General features: G+C 37.2%; 1 protein-coding gene across 1 annotated transcript in view; it reads left to right on the top strand.

The window, feature by feature from the left end:
- tbc1d9 (TBC1 domain family, member 9 (with GRAM domain)) overlaps positions 1–20616 on the top strand; it is a 43463-nt gene that overhangs the window by 16427 nt on the left and 6420 nt on the right. Inside the window, exons 4-16 of the mRNA XM_059341927.1 lie at positions 1075–1303; positions 2911–3172; positions 4045–4252; positions 4988–5194; positions 6686–6853; positions 7282–7432; positions 13305–13519; positions 13621–13738; positions 14050–14335; positions 16018–16147; positions 16730–16828; positions 18455–18523; positions 20293–20533. Of these exons, the coding sequence (XP_059197910.1) occupies positions 1075–1303; positions 2911–3172; positions 4045–4252; positions 4988–5194; positions 6686–6853; positions 7282–7432; positions 13305–13519; positions 13621–13738; positions 14050–14335; positions 16018–16147; positions 16730–16828; positions 18455–18523; positions 20293–20533 (2383 nt within the window). The remainder of the gene's footprint in view (positions 1–1074; positions 1304–2910; positions 3173–4044; positions 4253–4987; positions 5195–6685; positions 6854–7281; positions 7433–13304; positions 13520–13620; positions 13739–14049; positions 14336–16017; positions 16148–16729; positions 16829–18454; positions 18524–20292; positions 20534–20616) is intronic.

Genomic DNA, 20616 nt, shown 5'->3' with positions numbered 1-20616 from the left:
TTGAGATTTAACATTAAAAAACATAATGAATTTAAATGAATTATGCACTTTTCTCCCCCTCATATCATTATATTAAGTAGTTAAATTAACCCTACTCTGACAACCATAAAAATGCTGCAAACATTAATGCATAAAAAATAATAATCCAACAATATATATGGAATGTATAAAGCAATCTGAGTGGGTCCATTCTGCATTAAGAGTACTTTTACTCTTGATACTTTAAGTACATTTTGATGCTGATACTTTTGTACTTGTACTGAAGTAAGTTTTGAAAGCAGGACTTTTGTAGTGGAGTAATTTCACAGTGTGGTATTAGTACTTCTACTTAAGTAAAGGAGCTGAATACTTCTTCCGCCATTGAACTTTACCTCCATTTTTTTCTTGCTCATGTTTAGCCACACTGTTGAGCCTTTTGTTGTTTGTCTGTCAAAGCACTGTGTCAACACTGTTTTTAAAAGTGCTTTATAAAAAGTTTAGGGTAACGCTTTATAATAAGGTCCTTAATAACCATTAATTAACAAGTAATAAGGCATTGTTCTCGCTTTAGATCCGGTAGTTGCAAAAAGCATAGTTAACTTATAGTTAACTTATAATAGATGAGCAATAAAGTATATTTTAATATCAATAAGCAAACAAAATAAGATTAATAAAGGCATGGCAAAGACATAATGGGTGGGTCATGGGTGTTTGTAATGCTATTATGAAGAATTATAAGATACTCATGAGGCTTTTATTGTTCTTATTATAAATCTCTTATAGCCTGCTATTAGCTGTATTATAATGTCATTATTAACACTTATATAAGCTTATAAACACACAATAATGTTAATAAGCATCTTGTAAGGACTTACAAGGGCCTTATTACGTGTTAATTAATGGTTATTACAAGGACCTTAATATAAAGCGTTACCAAGTTCAGTTTAACTGACTCTCACAGCTTAGATAACAGCCTCTGGACTGTCCTGCTTTTATAACAAACATGTGAGCTAACCACAGCTGCTGCAGGATGAAGATAGAGGGGGAAATGTCCCAGCTCAATATCTCTTTCTGTCTCTTCCCGTCTTGCCTCAGGGCATCATTGCGGAGTTCAACAAGAACCACGACGTCAAAGAGGACGACGACACGGACAAGTTCAAGGAGGCCAGCGCCAAGTTTCGCAAGCTGTTTGGGATGCCGGAGGAGGAGAAGCTGGTCAACTATTACTCCTGCAGCTTCTGGAAGGGGAAAGTGCCACGACAGGGCTGGCTCTACCTCAGCATCAACCACCTCTGCTTCTACTCTTACCTACTGGGAAAAGAAGGTTGGACATAGCACACACAGTCATTCAGTGTTTTTGTGTGTATTGATAGATAGATAGATCCTTTTAATAATCCTTCACAGGAAATTACAGTGTCACAAACAGCGTATGGACAGACATAACAAACACACATTGCCTCATATAGCTAAAATACTTTTTTTTTTAAAGGATAAAAAACAATAAATACAATAATAAATACTACAAAGTGCAAAGTTATTTTTGTGCATTATAAAACCGTATGGCAGCTGGTATACAGGACTTCCTGTAGCGCTCCGTTTTGCTCTTTATCTTTTACCTATACTGATATTTATTTTACCCAATGTTAATGGCTTCCAGCTGAAAGGTGGGTTGATTTTCCAGTGATATATGTACAGGGAAACCTTAAAGGCTTAGCATCAGTGTCGCCAGATATCTAAATATTGCAGAATATTAAAATTATAGGATTAAAATTGTCATATTTTGAGGAAAATTATTGTACAAAGTCATAGAAAAAATGGGCATGAGTGTGTAATTTTATAAAACATGTGTTCTTTGACACGCCTACTAATCTCCCCATGCTATTTGTGTCTCTTTTGCTGTGAAGCGCGCTGATGTAGACGTGCGTCACGTTTATCAAAGCCAACACTAAGAATGATTGGCTGGAAGGTGACGCGTAAACGCAGATGTTGGATCCATATTTTGCTTTCCTGATCATGTCCAAAGTATTTATAATAAGACGGTGCAGAATAAAACCAACCACTAATAGTAAGCGCCACAAAACTGTCATTATCATACATTATGGTACTTTTGGCATTATTGATCATACAGGCAAAGCTTCATAGTACATTTTAGTTGTATTTTACATATTGCTCATATCATAGTCATAAGGGAAACGTCAGATAATAGTCCTGAGTTTGTGGGTTTGCGTACAGTCATTTCAATGTGTTTTTGTTTTAAAAACAGCTAAAAGCATTTTAAATAGATACTCTTCTTGTGTCAGCTTATCTGGGATTTTGCCAAGGCTCCAAACATATTCCAAATATTATCATGACTTTCATGTATTGTTGTTTTTTTTATATATATTTTAAAATTGAGATGAATGAGAAACCATTTTTTAAAACCATACTGCATTGCATTTTGTGCTGAAGAACCACTGTGTAAAAATTTAAAGAGTCACAAAAAAAGGTGGCCTTCATCTGATTTACCTGAATATTATTCCAGTCTTAACTATCTATTTGAATGATTCTCTCTCCTATTTTATTTTTTATTTTTTAAATATGAACCGTAAAACCATTACTGGAGTTTCTTTTGTGAATATCTAACTCGGTCAACTATCCTTCACAGTGTTTATTTCGTAATTATACGGAGATATTTGAAGACATTTTTTAAAGCTTTTTTATTTTGAGATTTTAAACTTTCATTAAGTTTTTATTGCAGAAAGTTTTTTACTCACCAGCATCTAAACCACATATCAAACTGTGCATCATTTTAGTATTCTTGCATGCTTCTCAAGGTGACACCTTTTGCAAGTCTTAAACCAGATCCTGAGGGCTACCTTACTCCAGTGTTTGTTTAATCTTGACAACATACACTGATGTCGCTACCTGTTAATGTGTTTTTGTAATTATCAGCCAAACTGGTGGTGCGTTGGGCAGATATCACCCAGCTGGAGAAGAGCGCCACCCTCCTGCTGCCGGACGCCATCAAGGTGAGCACCCGCGTCAATGAGCATGTCTTCTCCGTCTTCCTCAACATCAACGAGACCTTTAAGCTGGCGGAGCAGCTCGCCAACATCGCCATGCGTCAGCTGCTGGACAACAAAGGCTTCGAGCAGGACCGCTCGCTGCCCAAACTCAAGAAGAAGTCTCCCAAGAAGGTGTCGGCACTCAAGAGGTGAGAAAGAAATGATGTGGAGCGGGAACACTTTGGTCTCATCAATAATAAATGCTGTTTAAGCATGTTTATGGCATGCAGCCGAATGACCATTAATGTGTTATGGTTGGTGCAGCATTTAGTTATTCAGACACTTGATGATAGAGGAAGAAAGTCTAAAACTGTGGTGCAAGCCCTTCAGAATGGCCTCAAAATCCTGATTTTGCTTGGTGAACAAATTGTATTTGCATGATTTAGTTTCACTGCAGTTTGGGGATATATGATTGCTGCTCTTACATAACACTGCACTGTATCTACACAGATACTTCATTATCTGTGTCCAAATTGTGTCACATCTTGAAATCAAACTATCCCCTTGACTGTTATTGTAAATTTAACAGGGTATATTGTAAATGTGTTATTTAAGTAAATATTGTTAGTATTTTTTTGGTATACAGTACAGGCCAAAAGTTTGGACACACCTTCTCATTCAATGTGTTTCCTTTATTTTCATGACTATTGACATTGTAGATTCATCAAAACTATTAATGAACACATGTGGAATTATGTACTTAACAAAAAAGTGTGAAATAACTGAAAACATGTCTTATATTCTAGTAAGCAAAGGGTGGTTACTTTGAGGAATCTAAAATACAAGACATGTTTTCAGTTATTTCACACTTTTTTTGTTCAGTACATAATTCCATATGTGTTCATTCATAGTTTTGATGCCTTCAGTGAGAATCTACAATGTAAATAGTCATGAAAATAAAGAAAAACGCATTGAATGAGAAGGTGTGTCCAAACTTTTGGCCTGTACTGTATGTCAAGCCAAGATTTTCACATATATTATATTATGGTTCTTATATGATTTTGCATTTCCCATCCTTCAGGGATTTGGATGCAAGAGCCAAGAGCGAGCGTTACCGAGCGCTCTTCCGTCTGCCCAAAGATGAAAAACTGGATGGACACACAGACTGCACCCTGTGGACCCCCTTTAACAAAATGCACATTCTGGGACAGATGTTTGTTTCCACCAACTACATCTGCTTTACCAGCAAGGAGGAGACGCTGTGCAGCCTCATTATCCCACTACGAGAGGCGAGTTGTTCGGCCTAAATGTCTCCGTCTGCATTTATTAACAGTTGGCAAAATGATAGATTTAATATTATAGTGTTGCAATAACAGTAAAAGACAAAGTTCTCTTTTGCACCTTAATCTAAACAGCAGTCAAGTAAGACAACATGTGAATGTGTTTGTTATGTGGTCTGCTGGAGGGTATATGAAAGTACACAAAGTAAATATTCTCTCATTTTCACGCAACACTAGTTTTTTTCCATTGCAGTTCCCCTCGCAAAATGCAATAATTTGCTGATCCTTTTTTGGCATCTATTCAATCAAAAATTTACATATACAATATATTTAATGTTCATTACTTGTGTTTGTATGTAATCACACTGAATCCTGAATTTAATGCATTCTCTTTTTATTACACATTTACACATCGTTTCAAACGTTGCATCAAACCATTAAAACATACGGTATTTCTTAGCTAGTAAGTGTGTAAATAAGAAAGTAACATTTTAAGGGGCCAAACAAAATAATTAACCTAGGTAAATATTAATGCAGATATGACTTTTATCTATACATACTCTTTAATCGCTCCGAGTTAGAAGTATTCAATTTAACCCAGTGTTCTTCAATTAACAAACTGTTAAATATGGCTTGGAAATAATTCCATAAAGAAATAAATGTGGCATTTAGAATTAATTTCATGGATAAGGCTGCTTGTAATTTATGACCTAGAAAGTGAATGTTGTCCATCTTTTTTTCCAGGTGACCATCGTGGAGAAAGCAGACAGCTGCAATGTGCTGCCGAGCCCGCTCTCCATCAGTACCAAGAACCGTATGACATTCCTGTTTGCGAACCTGAAGGACCGAGACTTCCTGGTCCAGAGGATTTCTGATTTCCTGCAGCAGACCACCTCAAAGATCTACCTGGAGAGGGAGCTGACCGGCAGCCTGAACAGCTCCGACGACGAGGTAAAAAAAAAAAGGTTTTGCTTAACCCATAAGAAGCCATGGTGGCACCCATGTAACAAACACTTTAAATCTTCTAGAATCTCCCATATTCAACTTTATGCACCTTAACTCATTAAATCCCTAAGCGACGTATACTCAACACCCTGGTGTGGTGGTCATGTGACTTTGACAAGAAATTACTTCTCCAAAATGTGGCTGTGACTGGAAACAGAAATGTGAAAAAGTAGCTCATTTTAAAAAGCTTATTTTTTTGTTACCAGGCTCAGTTTAAACCCATTTAACAATTTTAATCCGTTAATAGGGCGTCCTGTGTTACATTTAACTTGTTCTGACCATATTTCTTGAACAAATTAAAGTCACAATTTTGATATATGTTATGGAGATGCAAAAGAAAAAGGCAAGTTTGTGTCTCTAAGCAGAAAATGTGTCTAGTTTTTTTCTATTTTAAAATAAAAAAATACCATAAACATAAATACCATAAACGCCCATTGTAACGTTTATGTCACATCACAGATCTTTGACATTAAGGGGTAGTATTTTTTTTTTAAAACATCAGAAATGTGTTCTATGTGGTCCACTTATAGAACACATCCTTTAAGGATAACTGGGTCTGGGTTCTTATGGGTTAAATACCTAGTTCACTTGAGTTAATACAAATAACTAGCTTGGCTGACACCAGACTAATCTCAAATGAGATCTAGTCTGGAAACCAGCCGTTCATTTCTTCGTAGAGGAGGTGTGGTTAACGATCCTCCGGAGCCGTTTATTGGGCGCTTAAAATGTCTATAAAAGCGTCTGTAGGTAGCTCTTAGCCAATCGTATCAGTTATACCAGATGACGTAGTAGAGCGACAGAGATGGATGTTTGTTGTGTGTGTGTCTGTGAGAGAGTGTTGCTTGCTGCTTTGCTCCTCCAGTTCTCGCTTTCTGCAAGATTATTTATTTTCACGCTTCATTCCCCCTCATGTCATTCAGCCACACACATCCACTGATTTTATGGGCAATAAACAAGCTGCTGCGGGTCTCGGCGGCTCCGCGGTCCCCCGGCTCGTAGCCAGATCACCGGCGTTACGGTAGCGGCGCTGATAGCCCTGCTACCGTAACGCCGGTGATCTCACTACGAGCCGGGGGACAGCGGAGCCGCCGAGAGACCTTTCGCCTTTCAACTTTCGCTCTAAACTATTTAAAACACCATCTACAGCTAAAGAGAGTTTCGCGTCTGCAGCAGCCATGTTGGATCTGTAAGAAAACTACAAGCTTCCAAGTGCCGAGTAGTACGCGTCATCGTCTTGCCGTCCCTCCCCACTCTGTGATTGGATCCCTAAAACAGGGCTAAGAAACCTCCCTGGTTGCCAGACTGCCTGGAGGTTCGAAATGAAATTCGAGCGCGCAAGGCAGTATGGGTATACCCAGGCTAACAAATAACATGAATCATTGTGAACTGTGTCCATTTAAAAGCTCTAAAGCTTGAAAATGTGGCTCTCCCCTCCAGGTTTACTCCCAGCAAGGATCCCTGCTCTCCAGCAGCCCACAGCACAGTCTGAGCTCAGAGGGCGAGCGAGGAACGTTCAACCTGAACGACAGCAGCGTGCCCACGGCCACACAAGCCCTCATGACCATGTACCGCCGCCGCTCGCCTGAGGAGTTCAATCCCAAGCTGGTGAGTAAAATGTTTCATGTTGAGTACAAGCATGGTAATAACACCTTGTTTAACAACACTCTGATTCATTCTGCTTCTGTTTAAAACTCTTTGTAGTCTTGTAAATTATTTCCTCTTCTAATTACCGTTATTAAACTGCATGGATGTTAAGCTGCATGAAGGATTGCTGCAAACACCAATCTAGCGTGAATATTTTTCCCGCAAGACTGTGTCTAAATAAAGCCAGGGCTGTTCTTAAACTTAATGCAATGAGACTGTGATCCTGCATTATGGAGCATTACAGTATTTGCTTTGTGGATTGTGCAAGAAATCAATCTAACCACTGGTGTGGAATAGTTACAGCAGGATTCTGACAGGAAAAAAAGGGTTAGAGTAATTGTGCTTGAGCTGCTACATCTCATGAAATTGTTTTTACCGTCTTTGCTCAGGCAAAGGAGTTCCTGAAGGAGCAGGCGTGGAAGAATCACTTTACAGAGTTCGGACAGGGAGTGTGCATGTACCGCACGGAGAAGACCAAGGAGCTGGTCCTCAAGGGGATTCCTGAGAGCATGAGAGGGGAGCTGTGGCTGCTCTTCTCTGGTGAGCAAATGTTCAGGGAGGCCTGAAATACTGTAAACACAACACACACACACTCAGTGCATTCAGAGCTGCAAATGATTCAGACATACACTGCACCTAATCAGACCACACCCTGCATACTACGTGCTCACACTTGATCACAACATCACATGATACATATTTGGTGCAGGTGTAATTTATCCACAGACGCCCTGTTGACAAAGATTATTAGCATTTTATTCATGACCCAGTGTTCACAGCTATTTAGATTATTCAAGACTGAAATAGTTTCTCAAACACCTCGTGCCAGCTCTAGCTGAGGTGGTGACTCAGGCTAGATCTAAAAATAAGCAAAATCAATGAATCATTTAAAATGATGAAGGCTTTTTCAGCCACACACCTGATATTTTGTTTCTCCACAAAATATTCATGTTTGCATACTTAGAAATATCCTTTCAAATATCTATTATGATAATATAAACATATGAACATATGTTACTTTTTTAAAGAGAATATAGGTTAAGGTATGACTATTTATACTGCAGTGGGGGAATTTAGTTGTCACAGCAGCTCAAGGAACAGGAACATAGATATAGAATAAAGAATATAAAATATTTGCTATATACATATATAGACATATACACACATTCTATACACATTCTATACATACATTTCTGCTATTTGGCATTTATTATTATTATATATTTTGTGTTTGTTTGTTTTCCTGAAAGTACTTTGCATTTTTACAGATATTGCACATTGGAGAAATTATATTTGAGCATGTTAAATAGGTTGTTGCATGTAGTAGTATGAACATCAATGAATTAATATATTTAAATATATAAGTGGTACATAACATATATAATATAGAAAAAATACAGAAGGCCTAATACGGTCGGATGTAAACAGAGATGGTGCACATAAACCCAGTAAAGTCCTGTAAGTCGCCTGGATTTATATATAGACATAGAAACCTGCCTGGAACCATGATCCGGCCCCACCCATGATCCATGGTGATAACGATAACAGTGGGTGTAAAGCAATTTATCATCATGACCAGGAATACATTAGATACATTAAGCACATAATAAGTAGTAGAATTCCTGCTGACACAACAGAAACTATTCTTAGTATCTGGAGTTAATGGGTTTTGGAGATTTGCTTCAAGGGGGAAAAAAAATCTAATTTGAATTTGTCTGAATTTTTCATGAGGGCTTGTACACATGGGTGGCGGAAAAAGTATTCAGATCCCTTACTTAAAGTAAAAGTGCTCATACCACACTGTGATATAACTCCACTACGAGTAAAAGTCCTGCATTCAAAACGTACTTAAATTAAAGCACAAAAGTATCGGCATCAAAAAGTACTAAGTGTACTTAAGTACGTAAGTACTCGTTATGCAGAATGAGCCCACTCAGATAGATTGTTATATATTCCAAATATATTATTTGACTATTATTGTTATTATTGATTCATTTATGTGAGCAACATTTTAGTTTTTTCAAGGTAGGACTCATTTGAACTACTTTATATACTGTTATGAGGTTAAATTTTAAAAAAATATCTAATCACTTTAAATTTATCAGGTGTTTTAATGTTAAATCTTGACCTGAAAGTAACTAAAGCTGCCAGCTTAATGTAGTGGAGTAAAAAATACAATATTTGCCTCAAAATGTAGTGGAGTGGCAGTATAAAATAGAAATACTCAAGTACAGTACAAGTTTCTCAAAATACACTTAAGTACAATACTTGAGTAAATGTACTGAGTTAAATTCCACCACCGTCTCACATAATTTTTAACTTTGAGTGACAGCTGGATGGAAAGTTTCCATTACATGCAGAGGCCCTGTAGCTTGTGAATTGTACTCTCTAACAAAATGCTGCATATTCAGGCATGCAGTTTCCTGTACACAGTACAGGTAGAGTCATGCAGCAGCTTGCACTCATCCTCACCTGAGGCGAGCAGGTTACAAACAGCTCCTCCGTCTCTCCCCAGTGACACACTGAGGGCTCACATGACCTGTCGTCATAGCTGCAGTCACCTTACCTGCTCCTCCTGAAAGGTGTTGTCCTTACGCAAGTCTCTGACAAGAAAAACACTTTCAATGCTTATTTACATTTTTCAGGTGTTGATCTAATTGTTTCTTTTTTTAGAACAAAGGGTGTAAAAACCAGTTAGGTGACCTTAATAAACAGGTTCACTGAGGTATGTGGAGAATGTGCTGAGGACTGATATGAAAACATTTTCTCCAGGTTTTACTGCAAAGTCATTCACATATTTGCCATAAAGTTTCCAACATTTTTCCTTAACCCTTTATAGGGCACTCATTGAAATATTTGCAAATTCCAAATTTCAACCCTAGAGTATATTGGAGGATATTACATACAGCCAGAATGTGTAAAAAAAAAAAAACATACTATTTTGAGAAAAAAGTTTGAGATTAAAGTGGTGAATCTGCAAAAATTTGCTTTTTTCCCACTTTTGTCTGCAACATTTTTCTTGAAATATTACCTCAACTCTGTTTGTACGACTGTTTCTTGACGATTTTTTCCCCTAAATTTTTCATTTTTTCATTGGAGGTCAAGGTCAATAAAGTTAATATTATTATAATATTTTCATACTGATTGGTAGCCTGATCTTTGCTGATTAGCTGGAAGAAATCCATGTGGTTCTACGACTAAACAGAGAGACATGGGGACCCAGTTTTGATATCCACTGAAGTTACCAAATATAGTTCTTCGCCTGATAAAGGATTAAGGGGCCCCTTTTCCATCAGTGAGTTAACTGATGACCCCTGACTAAGTGACATAAAAAGTATCTTTTATGGTATGGAGAAAAAAAGCACAATTAACTCAAATGGTGAACAAAATAACTGAAGGACGCTTGTGTAAAACGAGCTATTTGGATGAATTTTGAGCAGATAATTTCCTGTGAAAATTTTCATCGGAGATAAGTTTTGCTTTATTTTAGGAACTTTTTTTTATCCAAATCTCTCTATTTATTCAGTGTTTTTTTTTGCAGTTACACACACTTAACAGTCAATTTTTTTTCTTTTTCATGAAATATGTGCTTTCTTCTTCCTGATGCTGAAAACTGTTTTACTATCGGGAAAGGCTCTGTGAATATAACTTGTGTTCAGGTCTTTACCATGCCCTTATCCTAAGTTTATATATAAAGTAATAATCACAGATTCACAGAGATTAATATAAGGCTCAGATATAGGCCAACCGTATATTAAAAATCAATTTAAAAGTTTCAAGAAGGTCTTGTGACCCCTCAGGATAGGAATCAGTGCTCTAAAACACATAAATACCAGTGAAGTTGGCATAAAGCGCACGCTCTTTTTTTATTCAAAGATCGCAAACTACGATAACCTTGATGTGACAAAAACAATTATAAAGCATCTTTTCAGGGAGCTGATGGAGTCGATTGTTTCTCCTTGTAGCTGTCAGGCTGCTGAAACTCTGCAGGGTAGAAGAGTGTGATGTGCATACTGATAAGTAACTGAAACACATAATGAAATGATGTAACGTGACTGAAAGTCAGATAAAAATCAGTCCATGGTTTGGTGTTTACCATGATGGTGGTGTAGTTTACCACTGTGAACAGATTTTTCCTACAGTACTTGGCTGAATGTGTTGAGAGTTACGGCAGTTGTTTTTTTTTGTTTTTTTATTTATTTATTTAACTGGGACAATGTAGATTTATAAACATTGCTGTAAATGTACCGGAATTGGCCAAAAGCTTATTTTCATCCGTAGTACCTGGCCAGACATTTAAACTATAGATTAAACTAGACTAAGACAAACAAATGGGCAGCAACAAAAAAAAAAAATTACATTACAATATGAACGGAAAAAGGAAAGAAGAGCATCACATGTTTTCCTAAAAAAATGTATTTATCCATGAATGTAATATCTTTAATTTTTTAAAGAATTTAAGAACATTTCTCAGCATGAAAGCATTCAAATTATAACTTAAAATTTAAAGAAATATGGACCATATACAAATAAGTGAAAGGTACAGAATCTTCTTTATTATGTGCTGGTATAGATGATGGATGTGTAGCCTGTTGAAACGTTGTATTGTGTATAAGTGCCTTTTTATTTTAGGTTTTCCATGTCCCCCCCCCCAAATGGTGAAATGTGGTTTTGTTTGACTGGTGTGGCTATAGCTAGTCGCTAATAGTCTCATTTGATTGGATGAACTTCTGCAAACTCCCCTGAGTGCAGGATGAGTCATCAAAAAAATAAAAAAAATTACAGGAAGAGAAATGACAGGGACTTTGATTTAAAAATACTCTTTTTTGACATATACATAAATAAACTATTAACAGAAGGTTTGAAAGTGGGAAAATGTGTTTTCATTTTCATTTCACTGGGTCTTTAATGAGAGCTTTGCATGTACCAAATCACAAAGACTAAAAGCTGACTGAGAAGCTTTAACCCATAAGAACCCATGGTGACATGGCTATAACAAACACTTTAAACCTTCTAGAATCTCCCATATTCAGCTTTATGCTTCACCTTAACTCATTAAATCCCTAAGCGATGTATACTCAACACCCTGGTGTGGTGGTCATGTGACTTTGACAAGAAGTGAAACGGAAATCTAAAAAAGTAGCTAATTTCAAAAGCTTATTTTTTTGTTACTAGGCTAAGTTTAAACCCATTTAACAATTCTAATCTATTAATAGGGTGTCCTTTATTCATTTAACCCTAAAAGGGTTTGTTATTTGTTTCTATTTATTATTGATTTATTATTATTTTGTTACTTAAAAACAAATCTGAAAAATAATTGGTTGTTAAACAGCACTATTAATGTCGCAATTTTGATAAATGTTGTGGTGATGCAGAGAAAAAGGCAAATGTGTGTTTCCGTAAGCAGAAAAGGTGTCGAGTTTATTAAAATAAGAAATATCATAAACATAAATACCATAACGCCCAATGTGACGTATATGTCACATCACAGATCTTTGACATTTAGGGGAAGTATTTAAAAAAACATCATAAATGTGTTCTATGTGGTCCACTTGGTCTGTGCTATATCCCCCATATTTTTTCTTTCATGGATAAATGGGTCTGGGTTCTGTTAGAAAAATTGCATGAGGAAACCTTGAAAATTAATAATCTGTCACCAACATAAAAAACCTCACCATTTTTCTGCGCAGATCGTTGATGGGGAATGAAGTGCTGGAGACGTCCAAGTTCTCAGTTTTAACAAAAGTTTATTACAATACGTCAAAAAATGTGCACTATACAGAGATTCTCCGTGTTCAAAAACTCATGTCCCTGAATACAAACAGACGTGTTTCAGTTTGTGAAGTCTGAACCACGACTCTCTCCCTGAACCCATTAAAATACTAACATTTGTTTACAAAACATGCTGGTCGATTTCCTCCAGGAAGTCCCGCCCTCTTGATCCGCTGATTCGCCAGTTTTAATCAATACAATGGCACCTCATGCCACCTGGTTGCTTGCTGCCCCGGACAAGGCCATCCTGACCTGGCCTCTTCTCCAGAACATTCAACAAAAACATTCTGTCTTGTTATGTCTCACAAAGATAGTGTGTGTTACAGAGCCAAAGGATTTTCACTGTCTCACATAGATTCTAAAAGTCTAAAAAATATGAAACAGACAATGAAATATATGTAGTCAAAGTTTCTAAACCAAAATTAACACACAAACATAATCATTGTATCAAAATCATATTGTCTAACTTAATATAAATGCATAGAGATATTTACCAAGGCTGACCTGATAGTCACGCACAGAGACCGACACAGAGTCAGACAACAGAGACAGACATCAAGCATAAAATCATTTACAAATATAGAAAATAATCAATTATTTTAACAGTTCTCATGGGTTAAATCTTGTGTGTTTTTCATAGGGGCGATCAACGAGATGGCCACCCACCCTGGATACTACGAAGACCTGGTGGAGAAGTCGATGGGAAAGTACAACCTGGCAACAGAGGAGATAGAGCGAGACCTGCACCGCTCGCTCCCTGAGCACCCGGCCTTTCAGAATGAGATGGGCATCGCTGCGCTCCGCAGGGTCCTCACCGCCTACGCGTTCAGAAACCCAAACATTGGTTACTGTCAGGTACAAACAAACACTGCTCTTGTTTTGATTTTGACATGAACTGGCAGAAACCTTGCAGTGCTTGACCCAGCCTGTATTTTTACTGTCCCTCTACAACGAAGGCTATGAATATTGTGACGTCTGTGTTGCTGCTCTACGCCAAAGAAGAAGAGGCTTTTTGGCTGCTTGTGGCGCTCTGTGAGAGGATGCTGCCGGACTACTACAACACCAGGGTTGTAGGTCCGTATGTGCACATTCTTCTGTATTTGAAGGTGTTTAATTAACAGTTTGCATGTGATTAACCCATTGAAGCCTGGAAAGCGGATACGTTGTTTTGTAGTATTTGTATAAGCTCTCAAATACTTTTTGAATTTAATTTCTATCTGCTACAGAGGCTGAAAAATCTATTATTTAGTAGAAGAGTTGACACTTTTTTTCCCAGAATTTTTCCAGAATTTCCAGAAAATTAGAGGCTTATTTTAAAATCGCCCAGCGGTTTTTCAGGCCTCAATGGGTTAACAGCCTCTTTCTTTTCACCATGCGTTGCCCAGGAGCCCTAGTCGACCAGGGGGTGTTCGAGGAGCTCGCACGCGAGTACGTTCCTCAGCTGTACGACTGCATGCAGGACCTCGGGGTCATCTCCACCATCTCGCTCTCCTGGTTCCTCACCCTCTTCCTGTCGGTCATGCCGTTCGAGAGCGCAGTGGTGGTGGTGGACTGCTTCTTCTACGATGGCATCAAGGTCATCTTTCAGCTGGCGCTCTCCGTGCTGCACGCCAACATCCACCAGCTGCTGGGCTGCAAGGATGACGGAGAGGCCATGACCGTACTGGGCAGGTAATGAGAGTCAAAAGGGACAAAATAGGCCTTTCCTACTGGCTGATTTGTACCTCGCTGGTTCCTTGCCTCGCCTCCTCTCCTCTAGTCTTAGTTCACTTTTGGGAGATGCAAGCGGAGCGGACAAAAAATACATTTTAAAAATTTTAAAGTTTTAAATTGTTTTTGACATTTGAGTTTGATTAATTTGCTTGTTCTCTTGACTAAATGACTCATAAATTAACCATTTATCAGGCAAAGAACTATATTTGGTAACTTCAGGTAATATTTTGAGAAAAAAGTTGGAAATTTACTAGATTAAAGTCACAAATCTATAAGAAAAAAAGTCGCAGATTTAAGAGATTTAAAGTGGCAAATCTGCGCAAAAAAAGTGGGGAAAAAAGCATTTTTTTTTCTCCCAGATTCACCACTTTAACCCTTAATAGGACACTCATTGAAATACTTGCAAATTCCAATTTTCAACCCTAGAGAATGTTGGAGGATATTACATAATGGCAGAATGTGTAAAAAAAAAAAACATACGAAAATAATATTTTGATAAAAAATTTACGAGATTAAAGTGGCAAATCTACCAGAAAAAAATGCGTAGATTTATGAGATTTAAAGTGGTGAGTCTGCGAGAAAAAAGTTTCTTTTTTCCCACTTTTTTTCTCGTAAAGACTGTTTTCGTGCAGATTTGCCACTTTAACCTGAAGTTACCAAATATAGTTCTTTGCCTGATAAAGGGTTAACATAATTCTTCAGCAAAAAGACAAAATATTTAAAGATAACTGTTCATATCAAACAAAACATTTCCTCCTGCATGAAAAAACAAAAACGCTGTAAAACCTATAACCTTTGTTAGCTTTACCAGATATTTATCTAACTTTTTATTACTTTACCTTTTTTGTTTACAACCTTTAGTCCCTCTGGCATGTTTGTAAATGTAGACTGAAGGGTTTTAACCTTGAAGTATTTTGTTTCAGTGAAGTTGTTTTAAAAAAGTTTGCAGACACTTCTGCAAAGAATAGACCATTTTATCCTTACTTATAGCTTCTCCACCAAGCCTCCTCGCTTGACACTCTATAAAATGCTTTTCAATAGGGACATCATTCTAGATGGAGTGGGGGGGCCACAAAGCAAAGGATCAAGAAATGGGATTCACCCCATAAATCTAGATTCTAAATATTTAGGGTTTCTTCCACTTTATTCTTAACTCATAAGAACCCATGGTAACTAATTAAATCCCTAAGTTTTATTTATTATTCATTTATTTTTATTTTGTTACTTAAAAACAAATCTGAAAAAAAATTTGCTGTTAAACGGCACTATTAATGTCACAATTTTGATAAATGTTGAGGAAATGCAAAGAAAAAGGCAAATTTGTGTTTCTGTAAGCAGAAAAGGTGTCTAGTTTTTTTATTTTAAAATAAGAAATATTATAAACATAAATAGCATAAACGCCTAATTATCATATATGTCACATCACAGATCTTTGACATTTAGGGGTAGTATTTTTGAAAAAAAAACATCATAAATGTGTTCTATGTGGTCCACTTGGTCTGTGCTATATCCCCCATAATTTTCCTTTAAGGATAAATAGGTCTGGGTTCTTATGGGTTAAACCATAAAAACTATCTCACCATTTATCAGATAGGAGAAAGATTTTTTGCTAATTCTGGTAAACCACTTGTGTATTGTAGATACTTGGACAGTGTGACCAATAAGGACAGCACCCTCCCTCCCATCCCCCACCTGCACTCCTTACTGACGGACAACGGAGAACCGCATCCAGAGGTCGACATCTTCAAACTGGTCCGCAGCTCCTACGAGGTATTAAACCTGAAAACTAATAATCATGTGCAAACCTGCAGCCTCCTTTGCTTGGTCAGAAGGTGCAGAAAAAAAGATTATTAAGGGGATGAATTGCTGCATCTCAACACTGTGGGTAGTATCTGCAGATGAATGGTGTTTGGCTGAGGATGACTCATCTAGCGGACTTTTCCCCAGTGAATGAGCGACAAGCTCTGCTGGCAACATAGAGGGAAGCCAAACACTGCTCATCTGTATTTATTGTACCACCCATGCTTCGGTGACACAAAGCCAGTTGAAAATCTGCAAAGTGTCCCTTTAAGTGCCTCCTAATGTCATTTTGTAATGCATTTTATTCCTCAAGGGATCTGTAACATTAAAGCTTTCAATAACATGCAGTATGTTTTCAGTTTATATGATTTGAACTTAAATTGAATTTAAGTTTAAATGTATTGCACTGAGGAAAGCCAGCTGTCTCCTCAGAATCACGCAGCGATCTCCAGCTGTCCTTGCTGTTGTTTTCAAAATGATACCAGACTTTGAGTAATACACAGCTGGGCTGACCTATATTTCTCTCTGTTTGTCCTTCTTCTTTTGTGTCAGAAATTTGGTTCGATCCGTGCAGATGTGATTGAACAGATGCGTTTCAAACAGCGCCTGAGGGTCATCCAGACCATTGAAGACACAACTAAGCGCAACGTAGTAAGAACCCACTGACTCACTTTTATTAATACTAGGATCAGACAAATGTTTGTAAAAATACAGCTGCTGAACTCTTGACGACTGAGCTCATCACTGGTAACTTTTACCTTACACACTTTACTTACTGTTTTATACAAACTTTTTTGCACCTGTGTGTACATTTATATATTGGTGGGAATGCTTAAGGCACTATTGTGTTTTGTCACCGGTTCTCTCTAACCATGACTCCGCACTTTAAGACCGCTAACTCGATTTCCATAATTTTTTCTCTGTTTCTTACTGGTACACTGCTCTTAAGCTGTTTTAAGGACCTTTGTCTCTACATACCACTATTGTGTTTTATCACTTATTCTCCTCAACCATGACCCAGTATTTGTAGACAAATTACTAGATTTCCATCACTTTTTTTTCTCTGTTTCTGATTTGTACATTGCTCTTAAGCTGTTTTTGGGACCTCCGTCTCTACGTACTACTATTGTGTTTTATCACCAGTTCTACTCAACTATTATGTTGCACTTTCTTACTTCTTAAACTTTATTATACCCTTTAAGTCACCATTGTAGTGTACATTACATTTATATTAATTCCACCCAATCCCACTTTTCAAACTATTCCTACTTCGACTTCTTCTTACACATTCCCACCAACATGGCAGCGTAGGGCCTGCTTTTCAGCATCCAGCATTCCCACTGCAATTCCTTCAGAAATTGCATTCTCGAGTGACTTTTTATTATGCATATACATTGACACTAATACTATTCATTTGAAAATCCTGTACACATTTTTATTACTTTTTTATGATTTGTTTGTGTATTTTAGCCCTGTAGGACCCAATAATGTAATAATTTATTTAGTAATAAAATTGACTCTTGGACTTATCAAAAATGAAATAAAACCCAATAATGTATTTACTTGACCAACCGTATAATAACTTTTCCTGAATGATGTATGAATATTTTAACTGATAATGTAATGTGTAAGATATTGAACCACCTTCATCTCTTGTTAGTGTAACATTGGTCATCTTCTGGTGGGATTTTATTTCAATGCATCTTTGCCTGATAACAATGTACCGCTTGCCATCTGTTGTAAATTTCAAATCCTGCATAAAGCCTTGAGCTTACGTTTTCAAATACAAAATCAGTGTCAAATGTTTTCAGTTGGCAGTTCTGTATACATACACACTTTATCATCATATCATTGGGTTTTACTATATTTTTGATCTGGTTTTCATTTGGTACATTTACATTATTGGGTACAACAAGCCCTATCATTTAGCTCGCACCATTTTATCTTCTAGATAAAAGATTCTTTTTACTTTTGTGATGTATTTTTTATATATATATATATTTATTAAGCATTGCTGGAGGGAGTCTTGAGATCCAGGGTTTTCCTTGCCATTGCTGTTTCAATTGATGTCTAAATGATAATAAAGAACTGAACCCTGAATATAGTCAGTGCAACAGTAATCCGGGAAGATGGCATCTTTAAAAGTGTTTTTAGTTCAATTCGATTTGAGCTTTGAAACTAAATGGATGACATTATTACATACTCTGCTCTCTCCTCACACTCAATGTTATTCTCTTTCTTCTATTTTTAGCCTAATGTTATTATGTCATGTTTCAGGTCAGGACTATTGTAACAGAGACTGCCTTCAGTATTGACGAGCTAGAGGAGCTCTACGTGCTCTTCAAGGTGAGTTACAGCTAATGTGTTCATTTTGCTGGACTGTAATGTGAGTACCTCCAGCTCCCACTTACTGTTACGCCACGTGGAAAGTCTGGAAGAGCAGTACGATCAAATTGTTTTATTTCCATTTAAGTTAGCAGAGCACTAAAGTAGATGGTGCTGCTGGCGGAAGTCTCTGGTGCGTTTGCTCCACAGGCCAATATATGCAGAAGAAGTATTTTTATGCACAGAAGTCTAACTTTGTGGGTTCCTGTGCTACTGAGCTACTTTCAGAGTAACAGCAGCCCAGCTACCCGTAAGTGAAGCCAAAACATCTCAATCTCCCCCCCTGGTGGCTGGCTGCAGTATAAGTCATAAACACCTCCATGTTAGCAAATGGGGCATGAGCAAAACTAAAAAATCTAATTACACGTCAACAAGTCTTTACTTAAGATGATTTCTGTCATTTTAGGTAGTTAGTATCATGCTGCTATATGTTCAAGTCTTCATTTATTCTGCTAGGTTTGATTATTTGATGCTATCTTCTCTATAAAAGTTAATGCAAACCAAAGACAGGTGAGTAGGAGGAAATGTCCATATCCAAAAAAAAGATAAAACTACAGAACACTGTCAATTACATGCAATAAACTTTATTGTTTTACAACGTTTAGGTCATTCAATGGTCATATGCCTTCACCAACATATGATAAATTATAGCTAAAAAAATAATTACCAGAAATAACAAACTTAAATCTGTAGATATGTTAATCAGTCGGGTCCAACAGTGATATGATATAATAAAAAGAGTCCCAGATAAAGTCAACGTTTGTGTTTAGAGTCAGTAACTTCTTTTAAATCATTTCTTAAAACCCACTTTTATAGACTTGCTTTTATGTAATAGTTTACTTCTTATTGTTTTTTATTATATTCTCTATTCCCAACTTTGTTATGTAGTTGACTATATAATGACAATAAAGGCTATTTGATTTGATATATGAAGTCGTCCTTTTACCATTTAGTTCAGTTCTTATTATTTTATTACTTTTCATTGGTATCTGAGAGTGTCTTGTAACTGATCCTGTGCTGTCTTTTATGGTTTTTTTTAATGGAAGAATTGTTTCTTCACCTTATCTCTTACCTCATTCTCCATTGTGATTAGCTGCTCTCTGTCGAAGCTCTTTGTAAGAATCAGAGAACTTTGTCATGACAGAAAATCATCTTAGACATGGCTAATATACAACAACATGCAGTGCAAAAAGCAAACTCGGACAATAGACATACAACATACATACATACATGTTTTCCTAAATACCAGAATAAAATACCTAATGAAATTTATTTATGCAGCATAAAAATTACAACATACAAGTGTCTGTGTGTGTGTGTGTGTGTGTGGATCAACACCTTTAATTTTAGATGGTTATGGCTGTGGGAATGAAGGAGTTTTTACAAGTGCTTTTCTTGGCTAGGTGAACTTTATAACAGCAGCCCGATGGAAGTTTTTGTTTCAAAATGGCACCGGGTGAGCGGACGCCAGTTACAGCTCCTCTCTTATTCCTTTTTCTGTTTTCCATATCTATGTGTCTGTATCTTGAGCTGCTGTGACAACTAAATTTCTGGACTGCGGCATAAATAAAGTCTTATCCTAAGTAACTGTAAATATGTAGCTGTTGTTTTTAAAAGGTACTATACAAATAAAGTTGTTTTTTTGTCTTTTCTCAGGAGTTTACATTTCATTTGTTTGTTAATTTTATTGACTTGTGTACGATATTTTACCCCTCTCTTCCTCTCTTTAGGCTGAGCACCTGACCAGCTGTTACTGGGGCGGCAGCAGCAATCCCACCGAGCGTCACGACCCCAGCCTGCCCTACCTGGAGCAGTACCGCATCGACGTGGAGCAGTTCAAAGGCCTGTTCAACCTGCTGTTCCCCTGGGCCAACGGAGCCCACTCAGACCCTCTGGCTCTGCGCTTCTTCCGGCTCCTTGACCACAAAGGAGACACCCTCATCAATTTCCGGGAGTTCATCAATGGCCTGGGTAAGCAGAGTGAGCTCGTGTGTGTCCTTGTAAATATTCTTTGGGAGTAATGGCTTGTAACGCAAACGATCAGTTGATGAATT

Source organism: Centropristis striata, chromosome 1 (assembly GCF_030273125.1).
Source record: "Centropristis striata isolate RG_2023a ecotype Rhode Island chromosome 1, C.striata_1.0, whole genome shotgun sequence".
Classification (NCBI taxonomy): domain Eukaryota; kingdom Metazoa; phylum Chordata; class Actinopteri; order Perciformes; family Serranidae; genus Centropristis; species Centropristis striata.
The sequence above is the reverse complement of the archived record's forward strand: the minus strand, read 5'-3'. Positions and strand labels throughout refer to the sequence as shown.